Here is a 17810-nt window from a genome sequence, read left to right as displayed (position 1 = left end):
ACCTTGCCGTGTCTCTGTCTGTCATTGCCTTATAAAGACAAAAGTAGGACTTTGAGGCAGGCGCCCGCAGTTGTCACTTCCTTCCTTGATGAGCGGTCGCACACTCTCGAGCACGCAGCAGCAGACCGGTCGCTCTCGTCGCCATCTTCAGCTCGTCCTCGTCGCCTCAACGCTCAGGTGAATTACTCTACATCACTTTAACACGGGCGTCCCTGAACGCACCGCGACACCATTGCCAAATGGATTGCTTAGGAACCCTAACCCTCACTTGAGACCGTAATCTCAAACCCTAACCCTGTTCCTAATTTGAAACCTTAACTTGAGACCCTAACTCCTTTTTAAAACCTTAATCCTGCCTAACTGTGTAACTGTGCTTTAAAACCCCGAATCTGGCTTGAAACCCTAATTTGAAATCACAATACTCATCTGCAATCCTGATGTCAACCCTTAACTTGGCTTGTAACCCTAATAAGAAGGCCTAATCCTTGTTTAAAACCCTACTTTGAGACCCTCACTCTTGCTTGAAACCCTAATTTTAAATGCTGACCCTTATTTGAAACCTTACTTTAAAACTCAAACCTCATCTTGAAACCTTAATTTGAAAACCTAGTTTGAAACCATTGCCGTGGCTTGAAACTGCTGTTTTAAAACCGTAATTTGAAATCATGACCCTTGTCTGCAACCCTAATTTGAAACCTGTACGCTGGCTTGTTACCCAAATTCTAAACCCTGCCCCTCTAACCCTAGCTTGAAGCCCGAATTTCAAACCCTGACTCTTGTGTAAAAGCTCAACTCGGATTGAATTCTTAATAAACTGGACGAACATTCTTTGGTACGGATCACAGATCACGTATCTTCTCAAACGTTCCAGTGTAAAGGGTTGAAATCTGTCATGAGGAAGAAGCCAGCCAGCAGCAGAGCAGAAACGGAAGTTTGAGGTTTCGTCCGGTGGGGGGTGGTGGGGTGGGCGTTACATCGCGATCACGTGGCGTGCTTTTTTTCAACCGTGATGACGCGCAAGAGCCACTTTGACGTTCTTTTGATATATTAAACATGCTAAAACCAACTATCAAGAAATTATGTGGGGGGTCATAACGGTAAAGACATGGCCCACTGAATTTCCTTTTGAAAGTCAATTAATTTGACTGATAGAGCATTTGAATTATTGGCAGTTGTTATCCATCGACAGGTCATAATTGTTTCTAAGGGACAACAAATATTCTCAATTAATATTTTTCAAACTTTTAATGGCAAAATGTCTTTACCTAGTTTTATTACATATACTGTCGGATTTTTCTCCTATTGCTGAATATTCCTTTTCCATAAAAACTAACACAAATGCATCTCAGTGCCTTCAAAGTTCCTTTTTTTGGGTTCTTTTACAGACGGTCCCTCTTTACCACTCAAGCTGTCTTTACCGTGAATGCAATCCAAGCCCTCTTTATGTTGTTGCAATTCACCAGGCCGAAGTGCCAGGATGAGGAAGCCGTTTTACATTCACACAATAGCAGAGAGCAAAATAGATGGTGTTAATTCTCAGATATGAATGAATATGTTTGAATTTGTGAAAGTGTCAGAACGACATTATATCTTTACCATTATTATGATTGTAAGACAAGTGATTTTGATGTTTTTACCTTTATGCACTTTCATCCTTAGTGTATTTCAATGTGTCACCACGATTTGCTGTCAATACGGATTCCCCTTACTCTGAATGCCCAAAATTTTAAACCAACAACTTTTTGAAAGTACGACTTAAAGCATGGCTGTTTCAGCATCGGAGACATTAACATTGCTAAAACCAAGGCGGCATAAAAAAATTGCAAAATTATATATATTGTTTACAATTGTCGTGACAATTATTGATCAAATTATATGAAAATTACCCATATATTGTCTACATTATAGTTATTTAAAAAAACAACAACAACTGTTGCATCATAGCTTTCTGATGAGGGTGATAAGGCGGATAGTTTAGGTTTTTTCAGGATTTTAGGGTGGACATGAATAGATCTGCTCCTGCACTGAGAAGCAGCCCGATCCCGTCTTTGCCTTCCGAAACAAAACAAGAGCATCCTATATAGCAAGCTGACAATCTTTAAAGGAGTTTTTACTTCATTTGGATCATTAGGGTGATATGTTTCACACATTAGACCTTGACATGGAGCAGAAAGTCGACTAATTTGCAATTTTCTTGATTTGTATCTGAAACAGATCTTTATTCATTGGGGCTTTATGAATAGCAGTGTTTTTCATCATCCTATTTTCTTTGCATCTTTGCTTAAAATCTCAACAAAAGAATATATACCATATGTTATTGTCATGGGTGTGCAAATGAAACTTGAAATAAGGGGTCCAAGCCAAAATTAAATAACTCCCAGAGGAAACTGTGGTTTGAGTCCCCCCCACCTTGCACGCCCCTCTTATTTATTGGCGGGGGTGTGCAGGAGCTTCATATAATTTTGAAGAAAAAAAAATGCATACCTGAGTACACATAATGAATCATAATAAAGCATTTACTCCTCCCTACCTTAGCTTTGGGCCAATTAAAAGCTTGGATATGATTGACGTACCATCATGTAAATTTGGCATTCCTGCATGGACAGCAATTTATTTTATTACAGGAATGAAGTCCTATTTTTTACAAGCACAAAATAAATTTTCTGTAGAGTCCTTTTTTTTTTTTTTTTTTTTTGAGAATTAAGGTTGGCCTTTTCAGAATAGAACGTCTAATGTTACGAGACTAAAGTCATATTTTTGTAGTTCGCGTTCTTCCCTCATTAAACTTTGACTTTGTCATAATATTATGACTTTATCTTGGACAATATTTTATCCTCGTAAAAATAGAGTTTGTAATGATTACTCAAGTAAGTCGAAAAATCTGATTACAAAAAAAAAGTTATAGCAAAATTTTGGCCTCAAAGCTTCACAGGAGTCATTTTTCTACACGTACCAAAATGTTACTGTTGTCATCTGTACCACTTTGTTGAGAAATAAATTGGCATGATGGCAGCAAACCTGGAGGAAAGCATGTGCAAAAGACAGACAATATCAACGTTTGGGATCCTTTCACTATTAACAAGGACGATAAAGTGCAATGTTTACCACAACAGTACGTCTACGATCGCCGACACAAGATGACGTCGATGTTAGCAAATTTAAGATAGGCTACTATCGCTAGTTAGAATTGTAATGCGAGGATAGACATTCCTGCTGGTGGACTTTCAATCGCTTTACTGAATAAACGGTATGAAAACAAACACATAACGGCCACAACTCAAGCAGAGTCACTCAACAAGCAGAATGACTGACAGGTTAGCCAGTTCACCGCTAAACCAACTCTACACTCTCATTCCCTGACACTCACGTAACTCACCAGGCCCTTCCGTAGTCTCACATACGGTTTTGAAGTCGCAAATACTGCAGTATAACGTGAGGATTACGACATCAAGTGGACAAAAATAACACCTTCACATAAATGCCATTGTTTAATAATGCAAAATACTTTTTGTCCGATTACTTGATTAATGGATGGGATTATGGGTAGAATACTCAATTCTAAAAACATTTGATAGCTGCAGCTCTACTCGTGAGATTAGGACTTTCCATGATGACAAAATATGTATTTGTTCTGGTAAAGATTCCTTTTTTGTCTTTTTTCCGCAGAAATAGACAAATTCTAATTCCTCTGTCATTTAGGAGTGCACATGGTCGTCATGTTTGATTGGCATTAGGATTATACTTATCTTTTGGATCATAGTGTGCGCACCACGGTGTCTGAAACACTTGACTGGCAACAGGAAGTGTGGGGTGCGAAGCAGGAAGTTGACAGAAGCGAGGAGAAGCGTTTGCATCACGGCACGAAATATCGGGTGTCCACACTTCCTCTTCTCGGGTTGGCTGTCATGCTTTCATTTCACCTTTTTCGTTTCATCCTACATTTCTCTTCCAGCACTCCGACATGGACGCCACGGCAAGCATCCCCCCAGAGGAGCTGGAGGACCTGAAAGAGGCCTTCGCTAAGATCGGTGAGAACGCCGCCGCCGCCGCCGCTGTTCGTTTCCCCCCGTCAGTCGAGTCTGACTGCCCCTTTTGTTTTCTGGCAGACATCGACGGCAACGGCTTCATCAGCAAAGGAGAACTCAATGAGCTCTTTCGGACCGCCAACCTGGCTCTGCCAGGTTTTAGGGTCCGAGAGATAGTCGAGGAGCTGACCAAGACCAGCGAGCAGCTCACCTTCCAGCAGTTCACGCAGGTCAGTCCACCAAAACAGCACCATGCTCTCCATCGTCCACCGCCACATTTTTTGTATTCCTTCTCAGATCGTTCACAGTCTGAAGAGCACCGAGGTGGCCAAGACCTTCCGGAAGGCCATCAACAAGAAGGAGGGCATCAGAAACGTGGCCGGAACCTCAGAGCAGGCTGGAACGCAGCACTCGTACTCTGGTAAGAACAATAAGCCAGCAGGTAGAAAAGTGCTACCGGGTCATTTTCATATAATTTGATCAATAACAGACAAAATAAACAATAATTAAAATTGATCAATTTCATGATGCTGCCTTGGTTTTATATAGGTAAATATTTTCCATGCTGAAACAGCCACACTTAAAGTCCTATTTTCAAAAGGTTATTAGTGATGATTTAAAAGTTTAAGCATTCATAATTAAGGCAATCCTTACTAAGAGAGCAAATGTTGTTGGCCTGTTGAAGTACACATTTTTGTTTTATATCCAAAAATATCATTAGTCAAATGTCAATGTCTTCACCATTATTGATCAAATGATATGGTATGCGTTATTGTCACGCCTCAATATGTATAAGTATACCGAGGACTTAAATGTCTTTTTCAAGGCCCACTGTCACAAAAAAGAAAACAATACAATCATTTCGTCTTCATTCATACATACTCTTTGTTGTTTGAAGCAGTTCTAGATAAAAGAGGAGATTTGAAGTCGTCCTTCACCAATGGTTCATACTGTAGATGGTATATGAAAATGATCCTATGACTCTGCTCCCTCCGGACCCCGGTTTGAGAACCACTGCTACAGATGATTCCTTTGTTTTCCCCTCTGCCTAGGTTCAGAGTCTGGATGTCATCCTGGATGGCACCTTATTATTTTGTGATTGTAATGATGCAATTTGGACTGGACTCTTTAAATACAATGATAGATGGATGGATGGTGGATGGATAAATGCATGAATGGAAGGACGTATGGATGAATGGATTTTGCATGGAAGCAAGGATGGATGGCTGGCTGTATGGATGGATGTAAGGACAGATGGAATGATTAATGGAAGGAAACATTATCCATCAATAGATTGTAAGATTGATGGAATGATGAATTGATGAATAGAATGACAAGTGAATGGATGGATGGAAAATTTGTGGGAACTAAAGTCCCCAGTGTGAAATCTAGGGCCTAAAGTCTTTAGGAACGGAATGAGGTCATGAGCACTGGACTCCTTAAAGACTGAAGAATTTGTGGACTGATATTTTGTGCGACTAACAACTAAGGGGTCTCAACTCATTAGGTACTGAAGATGAAAGAGTTTTGGGGAACTACTGTAAGTCCTTAAGGACTGAAATAGTTACTGATTGAAGTCTTTGATGACAAAACATCTCAGCAGACCAAACTCTTAAAGGAGATAAGATTGAAGAATTTTTCGCCCAATATTTTGGGGGACCAGTCGATGTTGATGGTGGTTTTTGTGTCCACAGAGGAGGAGAAGGTGGCATTTGTGAACTGGATCAACAAAGCTCTGGAGAAGGACCCGGACTGCAAACACATCCTGCCTGCCGATCCAGACACTGACGAGCTCTTCAAGGCCGTTGGAGACGGCATTCTTCTCTGGTACTTGAAAAACCTGTAGCTATGATTTTTTTTTTTTTTTTAAATCAACCATCATTTGAAACCCTAACCCGAGTTTGATACTCTAACTTGAAAAACTAGAACAGTGGTTCTTAACCTGGGTTTGATCGCTCTCCAGGGGTTCTGTGAGTCAGGGGTTTGACAGAGGACAAGACACACAGCGTGTGTGCGCGTCCATTCGTAAAGCTCTTTTCACACTGCAATTTGCATAGCGATACTCAAGCTGTTCATTTGATTCTGATTCTGATTCTGGTGCTACACCTCGAGTTGAAAAATCCATCCATCCATTTTCAACACCGCTTATCCTGCTTAGGGTCGCGGTGCGCTGGAGCCTATCCCAGCTGACTTCGGGCGAAAGGCGGACTACACACTGAACTGGTCGCCAGTCAGCCGCAGGGCACACATAGACACGGACGACCATTCGCACTCACATTCACGCCGTCACTGAGCGGGCGGGAACTGAACCCATGCTGCCCGCACCAAAGTCAGGCGAGTGTCCCACTACACCAGAGTTGAAAAATGCTCAACCAAAAATAAAAAGAGAGACAAATGTTCAACTCGGGAGCGGCGTCTATGGCGTTAGACTAGGAGACATTGGCGGAGTGATTTCAGAGTGCTAACAGCAATACGTGAACAGAATGCTTAATAGATAAAGCAGGGTGCTGTAGATGCTGGCCCCAATTTGCCTACGTGGTGGCCACGTTGGTGGGGGCAACATTGCCATCAAAGGCAATGCATGGACATTGAAAATAAAAATAAGCGTGCTCGTTGCTCAACCGATTTTCATCTTGTTCACATTTTCTGTCAACGTCAAGGCATGTGCTATTCATTCAGAACATTTGGAAAAAAGTGCCCAAAAAAATATTCGTAACTTTGAAAGGTTATTCCCAGTTCCCGTCTTCTGATTGTAAGGCGTTGTGAGCAACCGTATACAACCATGCACTGACACATCATCCCCACTAACTTGGCGTCACCACAGGTGCGTGTCATTTCTACGTATTGTTCATATCTATGACAGCAATAGACCCATAAATATGAATAGGTAGACACGACACTCTTCTTTTAAACTGTATGCCAAGCCCCTGATGCTAAGCTAGTAAGGGCAAAGTCGTCCGCACGTTCCGTGTGTATGGCTAGCAAGAAAACCAAATGAACAAAGATGCCGGCACATTGCACTTCAGACGGTTGCGCACATCCCCTAACCACTAACCTCACACTTAATCTCTTGAGAAATAAGCAAGTTACGACTTAAAGGACTGACGTGATCATCATGGTCCATATTTCACCAAGTTGTCTGTATGTATTTTCTGTTCAAGAAAATGAAACTGGCACTGAAAGTTTTCCAATAATAATAATTTTTGGAGCCCCATTTTCATCTCCAAAATCGATACAGTCCCACCCCCGCCCCCCATGTCTTGATGTGATGTAGAGGGTGGAAGCGGGGACCAAATTCACTCAATAGCCGGTGTGGGAGAAGGTGTGGACTATACTATAAAATGGCAGTAATTAGTCTTATTTTATATATTATGGATGTCAGGTGGCACTCCACCTTGAAAATGACAACATTTTGGGGGGGAAAAAAAACAAACAAACAAACAACTGGAGACACTGCATAGCGGACAAAGGAAAATACTACAGTATACCATAAAGTGGTAGTATTATATTTTAAAGTGGCACTGTGCAGAGGAAATACGTTGACTGGTGCCAGTAGTGTGCGCGATAGATGGAAAGAATACTTTGAGGAGTTGATAAATGAGGAAAATGAGAGAGAAGGGAGAGTAGAAGAGGCAAGTGTGGTGGACCAAGAAGTGGCAATGATTAGTAAGGGGGAAGTTAGAAAGGCATTAAAGAGGATGAAAAATAGAAAGGCAGTTGGTCCTGATGACATTCCTGTGGAGGTATGGAAGCATCTAGGAGAGGTGGCTGTGGAGTTTTTGACCAGCTTGTTCAATAGAATTCTAGCGCGTGAGAAGATGCCTGAGGAATGGAGGAAAGGTGTGCTTGTGCCCATTTTTAAGAACAAGGGTGAGGTGTGGGAACTATAGAGGAATAAAGTTGATGAGGCACACAATGAAGTTATGGGAAAGAGTAGTGGAGGCTAGACTCAGGACAGAAGTGAGTATTTGCGAGCAACAGTATGGTTTCATGCCTAGAAAGAGTACCACAGATGCGTTATTTGCCTTGAGGATCTTGATAGAAAAGTACAGAAAAGGTCAAGAAGGAGCTACATTGTGTCTTTGTAGATCTAGAGAATGCGTATGACAGTACCCAGAGAGGAACTGCGGTACTGCATGTGGAAGTGTGGAGTGGCAGAGAAATATGTTAGAATAATACAGGACATGTACGAGGCCGGCAGAACCGTGGTGAGGTGTGCTGTAGGTGTGACAGAAGAATTTAAGGTGGACGTGGGACTGCACCAGGGATCAGCCCTGAGCCCCTTCCTGTTTGCAGTGTTGATGGATAGGCTGACAGATGAGGTGAGACTGGAATCCCCGTGCACCGTGATGTTTGCAGATGACATTGTGATCTGGAGTGAAAGCAGGGAGCAGGTGGAGGAACAGTTAGAAAGATGGAGGCATGCACTGGAAAGCAGAGGAATGAAGATTAGCCGAAGTAAGACAGACTAGTTAATTTTTGGAACGGTGAACTGAACTTTAAACTAGTTTGCCTAGAAAATTAACTTTTACAATACTATGTGCATGAATGAGAGGGGTGGTGGGGGAAGAGTGAGGCTACAGGAAGAAGAGATCGTAAGGGTGGAGGACTTTAAATACTTGGGGTCAACTGTCCAGAGCAATGGTGAGTGTGGTCAGGAAGTGAAGAAATGGGTACAAGCAGGTTGGAACGGGTGGAGGAAGGTGTCAGGAGTGTTATGTGACAGAAGAGTCTCTGCTAGGATAAAGGGCAACATTTGTAAGACAGTGGTGATGTACGGATTAGAGACAGTGGCACTGAAGAGACAACAGGAAGCAGAGATGGAGGTGGCGGAAATGAAGATCTTGTGGCGACCCATAAAGGGGCAAGCCGAAAGGAAAAGAAGAAGTACATGGACATAAATAGGAATCTCTTAGATATTGGTGAACATCAGCCAGCGTTTTTGGACATAAAGTGATGTAACGCTTTTTTTTTTGAAACTTTTTTTTGAAACACCAACCCTTGCTTCAAACCCTAATTGGAAACCAGAACCCTGGCTTGAAACCCAAATTAAAACCATAACCCTAGTTTAAACCCCTAACACAGGCTTAAAACCCCTAACCTTGTCCAGAACCCCTAACCGTGTGCCAAAGGCCTAATTTGAAACCCTGTATTTTCGTCAGTAAGATGATCAACCTGTCCGTGGATGACACCATCGACGAGAGGACCATCAACAAGAAGAAGCTGACCCCATTCACCATCCAGGAGAATCTCAACCTGGCCCTCAACTCGGCCTCGGCCATCGGCTGCCACGTGGTCAACATTGGAGCCGAGGACCTGAAAGAGGGCCGGCAGCACCTGGTCCTCGGTCTGCTCTGGCAGATCATCAAGATCGGACTGTTCGCAGACATTGAGCTCAGCAGGAACGAAGGTGCAGCCCGGTAACGTAGCTTAGCATGACGATGAAGGACTGATCGAAGGTGCAGTCCGGTAATGTAGCTTAGCATCATGATAGACTGACTAAAGGCACGGCTCGTTAGCTTAGCTAAGGATCATGGACTCATCATAATTGTATCCCATTAGCTCATTTAGCAAGATAAAGAAGGACTGGTTGAAGGTGTGGCTTGTTAGTTTAGCTTAACAAGATGGAGAAGGACTGACTTGAAGGTGCTACCTGTTATGCCTGCATCAGACTGCAAGACAAATTTGGTCTCCACAACTGTTCTATGTCAGACTACTACCATAAAATCTTGCCGTATCTCGATCAGACAGTGGCAACACTACTTCGACATTTATTACTGTCTTTTATGACCACTGGGCTTTATCTTGTTGAATAAAACACTACCAGGGAGGTGTAAACAGAAAAAAAAACTTGTCACCTTTCACTAAGCCGTTACAATGGCGACAACAAGTTGTTGTCAAACAATGGATCGCCGCGGCAATCTTGAGAAAACAAGAACAAAAAGAGGGGGAAAACGTGCGGTGTCACCTGGTGCTCAGTGGAGGACATTTTGGGCTGTCCATTCAAGGATTGCTTGAGGTACGTTCCCATACTTTTAATACGATACGGCTCACAAGTAGGCAACAAAAGCTAGTGCTAGCACTAACGTTTGTTCATAAACATGCCGGCGTTTTGTCAAATCATGCTCTAAAGCTTTGGTAAACATTGGCTTGTGCGTGTGAATACATTTTGACAGCCAAATATGTTGACAACGGCAAGCACGGGAAGCAACACGCCGGTCACAATACGCAATCCTATTGGTCAACATCAAGGTGCACTGTCGGAGCGTTGTCGTTGCAATGTCACACTAGACGTAAGATATTAAAAAAAAAAAATCAAATATGCTAAACGTTTCATTTTGGTGTCGTAGGGCTATTTTAGGGCCAAATCGTTGGTCATGGATTATGTCACACTACACGAAGTTGTGTCGTTTCCGACGAAATATGTCGGGTACGATCTGGCAAATCGACCGTGATAGCAAATCGGGCCAATGTCAGGGCTAAAATCCTGTAGTCTGATCTAGGCGTTAGGGTAGCTTAGCATTATGTGGGACTGATTAACGACACGGGCTTAGTGTAGTTTAGCCTTATGTAGGACCGATGGAAGGTGCGGCACATTAGTATGATGAAGAAGGACTGGTTGAAGGTGCAGCCTGTTCATAGGATGATGGACTGTGGATTGTCCTGATGTTTTGTTTGTTTTTGTGGCTGCTGTAGCTCTGATTGCTCTGCTGAGAGATGGTGAGAGTCTGGAGGATTTGATGAAGTTGTCACCTGAGGAGCTGCTGCTTCGCTGGGCCAACTTTCACCTGACGGAGGCCAACGCCCCCCACATCAACAACTTCAGCTCAGATATCAAGGTACAACATGGATGATGAATGGAAGAAATGCATTGAGAGATGTGGATAGATGGATCGGAGGGTGGATGTTTGCTAAGCGTGTTGACGTGCGTTACGTGTTGTGTTTCCTGTTTGTGGTGTTCAGGACTCGCGTGCATACTACAAGCTGCTGAGTCAGGTCTCACCCAAAGGGGATGATGAAGGGATCCCACCGATCGCCATCGATGTGTCAGGACTCACAGTGAGGAGACGTCTTCAAACCCTAAAGCTCGCTTCAATCGAACCCAATTTGGAAACGCTAATTTTGGATTGGAAACTCTTAGCTCAAAGCCCAATTTGGAACCCTAAAATTTGCTTGAAACCCTAAACTTGCACCCCTAACCTCTCTTGAAACCCTACTTAGAAACAATAACGGTGTTTGAACCCTAGTTTGAACCTAAAACAGTCTTGCAACCCTACTTTAAAACCCTAACCCAGTCTTCAAAGCCTACCTTGACATCCTGACCCAGTCTTCACATCCTACCTTGAAACCCTAACCTTGGTTTCAAATCCTACCATCAAACTCTAATTCAGTCTTGAAACCCTAACCCAGTCTGCAACCCTCTAACCTTGGCTTCAAACCCTACCATGAATCCCTAAACCAGTCTTTAAACCCTACCTCTAATGCTGTGGTATGTAATAACTGTCTTGAAACCTATTTTCAACCCCTTATTCTGACTCAAAACACTACTGCTAGTTTGAAACCCCATCTTGTCTTGAAACCCTACTTTGAAATGCAAACCCTGGCTTAAAAAACTACTTTGAAACCCAAACCCAGTATTAAAACCTTACTTTGAACTCTAACCCAGTCTTCTAACCCTACTTTGAAAGCCAAACCCAGTCTTCAAAACCTACTTTGAAACCCTAACCCAGTCTTAAAACCCTACTTTGAAACTCTAATCCAGCCTTCAAACCCTACTTTGAAACCCAAACCCAGTCTTAAAACCTTACTTTGAAACCCAAACCCAGTCTTCAAACCCTACTTTGAAACCCAAACCCAGTCTTCAAAACCTTCTTTGAAACCCAAACCCAGTCTTCAAAACCTACTTTGAAACCCTAGCCCATTCTTAAAACCCTACTTTGAAACCCAAACCCAGTCTTTAAAGCCTACTTTGAAACCCTAACCCAGTCTTGAAACCCTACTTTGAAACCCAACCCCAGTCTTGGGGCCCTACCATGAAACCTTAGCCCAGTGTCGAAACCCCTCCCTAAAGGTGCGTGTGTTCCAGGAGCAAAACGAGGTACGGCGCGCAGAGCTGATGCTGGAGCAGGCAGAGAAGCTGGGCTGTCGTCAGTTTGTCACGGCGACCGACGTGGTCCGCGGGAACCCCAAACTCAACCTGGCCTTCGTGGCAAACCTCTTCAATAAATACCCTGCCCTCAAGAAACCTGAAAACCAGGACATAGACTGGAGCTCCATTGAAGGTGAGGACCCCGAAGACGGTACTGACTTCATTGTAACCCTCCTGAAGATCTTAATGACTTTGTTTGCCGTCTTTAGGCGAAACCAGAGAAGAACGGACCTTCAGGAACTGGATCAACTCTTTGGGAGTCAACCCTCGTGTCAATCATCTCTATGCGTAAGATGACATCGTTAAGTATAACAAAATTACATCGTTAAGCACAAGATGTCATTGTTAGGTAGAATAAAATAACATAGTTAAACATATTAAGATGAAATCGGCAAGCATAATAAGATGACATCGCTAACCCTTAACTGTCTTGAAGCCATATTTCTGATTCCAAATCGCAACCTGAAACCCTAATCGGAACCCTAACCATTGCTAGAAACCTATGTTGAAACTCCAATTTGTTTTGAAATGCTTACTAAGGTTCAAACGCCTAATTATGGCTTGAGACCCTATCATGAAACCCCAATCTGTTTTGAAACCCTGAAAGAAACCGTGAACCTGTCTGGAAACCCTAAATCGTGTCGTAAAACCTTAACGTGAAACCCTAACCATTGTTTGATAGCCTGCCTTGAACTACTACTTTAAAATGCAAACCCTGGCTTTAAACCCTACTTTGAAACCCTATCCCTGATTTGTGCGCTCAAGTGACATGGAGGACGCCCTGGTCATCTTCCAGCTGTACGAGAAGATCAAGGTGCCCGTGGACTGGGAGCGAGTCAACAAGCCACCATACCCCAAACTGGGCAGCAACATGAAGAAGGTGACTACGAACTCACCAACTCACTCACTAATGCCTCACGCACACCGAGCGATGTGGCTGAACTCGACTGAACTGTCGCGCTTGCGTGCGGTGTTCGGCAACTATTTTTACGGTTTTGTGGCTTTTGATTCGTTGACGCACGCCATCGCAATGTAACAGATTACAGACATCAAAATGCACGTAAGCTTTCACTCATGCTCGAGGTGCATTTCCGGCGAGTCGCAGAACGGCCACCGCGCTGCCGGCGAGCTATACAAATACAGTATACATTACGTACATTCTGTTTTACAACAAAGTTATATTTCTAATTGATAATGTTCCTGTAGATGAATTAGTGAAGCTTGTGGCCAAAACGTACGTGAGCGGTACGTATCAGCGAGCGGTACGTATCACGCTCGATATCCACACACTCACTTTTATTCTCGCCCACGTCCACTCTCGTTAGCTACCCGCTTCTTCCTTAACTATTACTCTATCTATATCTCGCTATATTTGTATGGTTTAGTAAATGTGATAAAGTAAAATAATACTGTTTCTGCAGCATCAAATGGCTATTCAGGCCTTTCTGTTTAGGGTGTCCATATATCCACTCACTTGATGTGCAGGGGTGAGTCGCCAACTGTCATTTTTTCTTTAGATGGTCCGGTCCAATCGATTTCGACCGCATCGCGCAGTGAGCCTTAGAACTGGTCCAAAACTAGACCATCCTTTTTCCTGGAGAAATTGTGTATGAATGGTGAAATTACGAAATTTGGGGTGAAAAATGTGGCAATTTTTGGAATGCGAAGAATAATACATTCCCTCACATTAATTTTTGGAATATGTTGAAGTCGGAACGATTTGAATCGGTCAAGAAATGTGGAAGTAGCTAAGCGTCAAAAATAAGCAATGACTAAGCAGCGCTTTTGCTACCGCCTACAGCTGGAGAACTGCAACTATGCGGTGGAGCTGGGCAAGAAGGAGGCCAAGTTCTCCCTGGTGGGCATCGCTGGCCAGGACCTGCACGCTGGGAATCGGACCCTCACCCTGGCGCTGCTCTGGCAGCTCATGCGGAGGTTAGCACCGCCGCTGCGCCGCCCGCAGGCGCACTCTAGCACTACGTTGACCTTTTGTCTTCCTTTAGGTACACGCTGAACATCCTGGAGGAGCTTGGTGACGGACAGAAAGTCAATGACGACACCATCGTGGCGTGGACCAATCAAACGCTCGCGCAAGCCGGGAAACCGTCATCCATCTCCAGTTTTAAGGTAGCCCAATGTAGACTTTTTGTGAACAAAATATCTAAATGTTCCAGTTATATGGGAAAAGAACCCTTTTGAGCGCAATTCTATCGGAATACTGAAAAGCCTTTTCCTCAAAAAAAGAGTGCTTTAGTGGCAAAACCTAACATTTTTATTGTTGCCTTTTGCAAACAAATAGTTTTTAATGGATACATATATATGTTACATAGAAAAGTGTCTATCTAAAAGTTACCAAACAATATTTACATAGCCCAATACAGGCTTTTTGTAAACAAATAGTCTTTTGCCAAGTATTGCATTTACGTGGAAAACGACCACTTTCCAAGGCCAAATACATCCTTGCGACAATATATATTATTTTGTGGGACAAATTATAGTTTTTTTTCTGCCTTTTTGTGGTCAACTATTGCATTTTTGCACAAATAATGCACTTGTGACAAAACATAACAAGAATGAGAAATATCACATGAAATAGTTTAAAGACTTTTCCAAGACGTTGGAATTTTTGAGGTCAGAAATGATGTTGTCAAGACTTTTTGTGAGCATATAGTGTTTTCATGGCAAAATATTGCATTTACGTGGGAACGTACCGCTTTCCAGGCCAAACAATTTTTGTAACAGTATTTTGGGGGGCAATATATTGTGTTCTTTGGCCAGAATACAACTTTTGTGATCAAGCATAACATTTTGGGTGGATTAATACATTACACTTTTGTGGCCATTTATGGTAGCAATTGCGTGAAAATGACTTTTTGACCTCAACCATTACATTTTGTGCACAAATATACATTTGTGGCCCTATATATACTGTAGTTTTTATGACTATGCGTCGTGTTTTGAGGCAAAGGCAATCGTTTATTTATTTATTTTTGCCAAAATACAACTTTTGGTGACCAACTGTTGTATTTTTGTGTACAAAATCGATAGTAATTTTTTGCTGGTTCCGATTCCGATGGAGTTGTAAGAGTGTTACTTGGCTTTGCGTAGGACGGCTCCATCAGCAGCAGCATGCCGGTTCTGGACCTGATTGACTCCATCCAGCCCGGATCGGTTCGATACGACCTGCTCAAGACGGGCGACCTGACCCAAGAGGAAAAGCTCAACAACGCCAAGTAAGGCTGACACGTTGAGCTTTCATCCACATTGGCTCATGATTACATGTGGAAAAGCATACCAGACAGGTTTCCAAACTAGAAAACCCTATTAGCCAGGGTCAGGACAAAGTCTCAGTGGGGGGTGCAGACGAAAAAGGAATTTTACTATTGAGACACGTTGTTATGTGGCTAAAAAACACATTTCTGCCACACCCGTGGGGTGACTTTCACCCAACACAAAATACGCCCCAAGAAAAATGTGAAGGACATTTTATTCGCTAGCTTTTTTCATATCGCCTGGACTGGTGGACAGGTCACGCAAATCAATCAGCTGGTAAAAAAACAAACAAAACAACAAAAGACAGCGCGCCCACCTAGTCACCTACATGCTAAGCTAACTTGCTCAGCGTCCGCATCAGCTACGAGCTGCGTTTGCTTGCTGGCGGGGCTAAACACAATCCCAGGGGTGTCAAGCTCATTTTTATTGCGGGCCACATTGTAGTTATGGTTTTCCACAGAGGACTGTTGTAGACTGTGAAACCATTGAAAAATAGAAAAGTGCAATTTAAGTGCATTATTATTATTATTGCTATTGTGTGTTATTAGTACATGCAGTCGCCTCCAAAAGTTTTGGAACGGCAAGGTCAGTTCCTTTGTTTTGGTGTATATTGGAAGACATTTGGGTTTCAGATCAAAAGATCACATTTTCCTCAAAAGCTCAGTTTTCCCCACACCACTTCATCCTTCGAAAGCCAACGCTTGTGATTGGCTCTCTAGTGCCTTTCTGCCGTAGTCTCAAACATGAGGTTTTTCTATTATGACCTCGAAGCGTCACCTTGTGCTGCAATCTATTAGTTTGTCTGATGTTAGACCAGGTTTAGAATCAATAGTTAAAATTTGGAACATAGAACTTTGGCTTTTTAACAGTTTCATCTTTATCATTTCAGACTTTTTAATGGAACATTCACTTACCTAGGTTGGCTAGAAAGTGAGTCTAAATTGTCCACATTTGTCATTAGGTCAACATGTATTATGGTTTTCCACATGCTGTAGACACAATGTAAGAAACGTTTTTTTTTTTTTTAAATTATGGATTTACTTTTTATCAGTTTATTTTGTGCAAAGCACAAATATTGGTGAATTCCAAAATAACGATTGATGGTTTTAATCCACTATTTTTCCAAGGGAAAAAAAAACAAGGGGCCTGTTGGTGCATTCATTCAAAATGTTCAAGTGTAATCAAATGTATTTAGTTCTATTACTATGAGAAAGCAATTAAAATAGTACTACATTTCCCAACATTGATGCTGCTAACGATGACGATGTGATTGGCAGGTACGCCATTTCCACGGCGAGGAAGATTGGCGCTCGGGTGTACGCGCTGCCCGAGGACTTGGTGGAGGTCAAACCCAAGATGGTGATGACCGTGTTCGCCTGTCTGATGGCGCGTGCCATGAAGCGGGCCTGACTCATTCCCCACGCTAACAAAACAGACGATGACTGATGATGTCATACAAGTCCAAAAACAAGTTGAGAGGACCAAAGAATAAGAACTTTTTTTTTAACCTAATTAAATAAAAGTGATCATTCACTACTGCACACATGGAGGCATCTCATTTGTGCGCGCACACGTACACACAATGCAACACGCACGCTCTCACATCAAAACTCACACAAGCGCATACAAAGACGCTCTCACTTACACGCAATGCTCTCTCAGACAAAAACTCAGATGCACTAACAAACGCTTACGCACAGAGATACGATCGCTCTCGCCAACAGTTGTTTACACACAAACTCGGTCTCAAGACAAACACGCTCTCACACATTCACAATGCTCCCCCCACACACTTACAAATGCTCTCTCACCCACACTAATTTCCACATAAAGTTCCAGGATCGTTTAGTTCCTTGAACTTAAGTCACATTTTCACCTGTGGTTCCAGAAAAGTTCTCAGTACTTGTAGTTCCTGGAACTTTAAGATTGCAATCAGTTATGTTCAGTGCTGCACACCTCACCCCACTTGTGATATAATTCCCTGGAACGATACAGTGGTATGCAAAAGCTTGGGCACCCCTCTGAGATTTCACGATAATTTGCTCTAACTTTATAAGAGATCACAGCGACAACATTTGTTTACCTACAGAGATGTAGACATTTGACTGTTTCCCAGACCAAAATTCTTTGAGTATCATTACATAGTTTCAGTATAATAAAATGTAAAAAAAAATGGGATGTGCGAAGGTTTGGGCACCTTTTCATTCACGTTCATTTCAAGACTTGTAGGGATTTACAGCTGACAGACGGGCTGCAGCACAAAATTGCTTCAATTAGCTCATCGGTCCGTCAGTTACAAAGACATGGAACCAATCATGAAAAAGCCTATTTAACACAAGTAGCTTGCCAATTGTGCTTGTCCT

The 17810-nt window shown here is 42.7% G+C and overlaps 1 protein-coding gene across 1 annotated transcript; it reads left to right on the top strand.

Moving 5' to 3' along the window:
- The first annotated feature begins 75 nt into the window (after nt 1–75).
- Nucleotides 76–16988, top strand: lcp1 (lymphocyte cytosolic protein 1 (L-plastin)). Its single transcript, XM_061692922.1, has 15 exons — nt 76–177; nt 3953–4028; nt 4107–4255; nt 4323–4446; nt 5720–5852; nt 9188–9435; nt 10722–10864; nt 10989–11084; nt 12112–12307; nt 12384–12462; nt 12940–13054; nt 13976–14109; nt 14178–14301; nt 15283–15407; nt 16725–16988. The coding sequence occupies exons 2-15, from the start codon at nt 3962–3964 to the stop codon at nt 16855–16857; spliced, it is 1866 nt and encodes a 621-aa protein (XP_061548906.1). The 5' UTR covers nt 76–177; nt 3953–3961; the 3' UTR covers nt 16858–16988.
- The last annotated feature ends 822 nt before the right edge of the window (nt 16989–17810 follow it).

This window comes from Phycodurus eques, chromosome 12 (genome assembly GCF_024500275.1).
Source record: "Phycodurus eques isolate BA_2022a chromosome 12, UOR_Pequ_1.1, whole genome shotgun sequence".
Classification (NCBI taxonomy): Eukaryota; Metazoa; Chordata; class Actinopteri; order Syngnathiformes; family Syngnathidae; genus Phycodurus; species Phycodurus eques.
The sequence above is the reverse complement of the archived record's forward strand: the minus strand, read 5'-3'. Positions and strand labels throughout refer to the sequence as shown.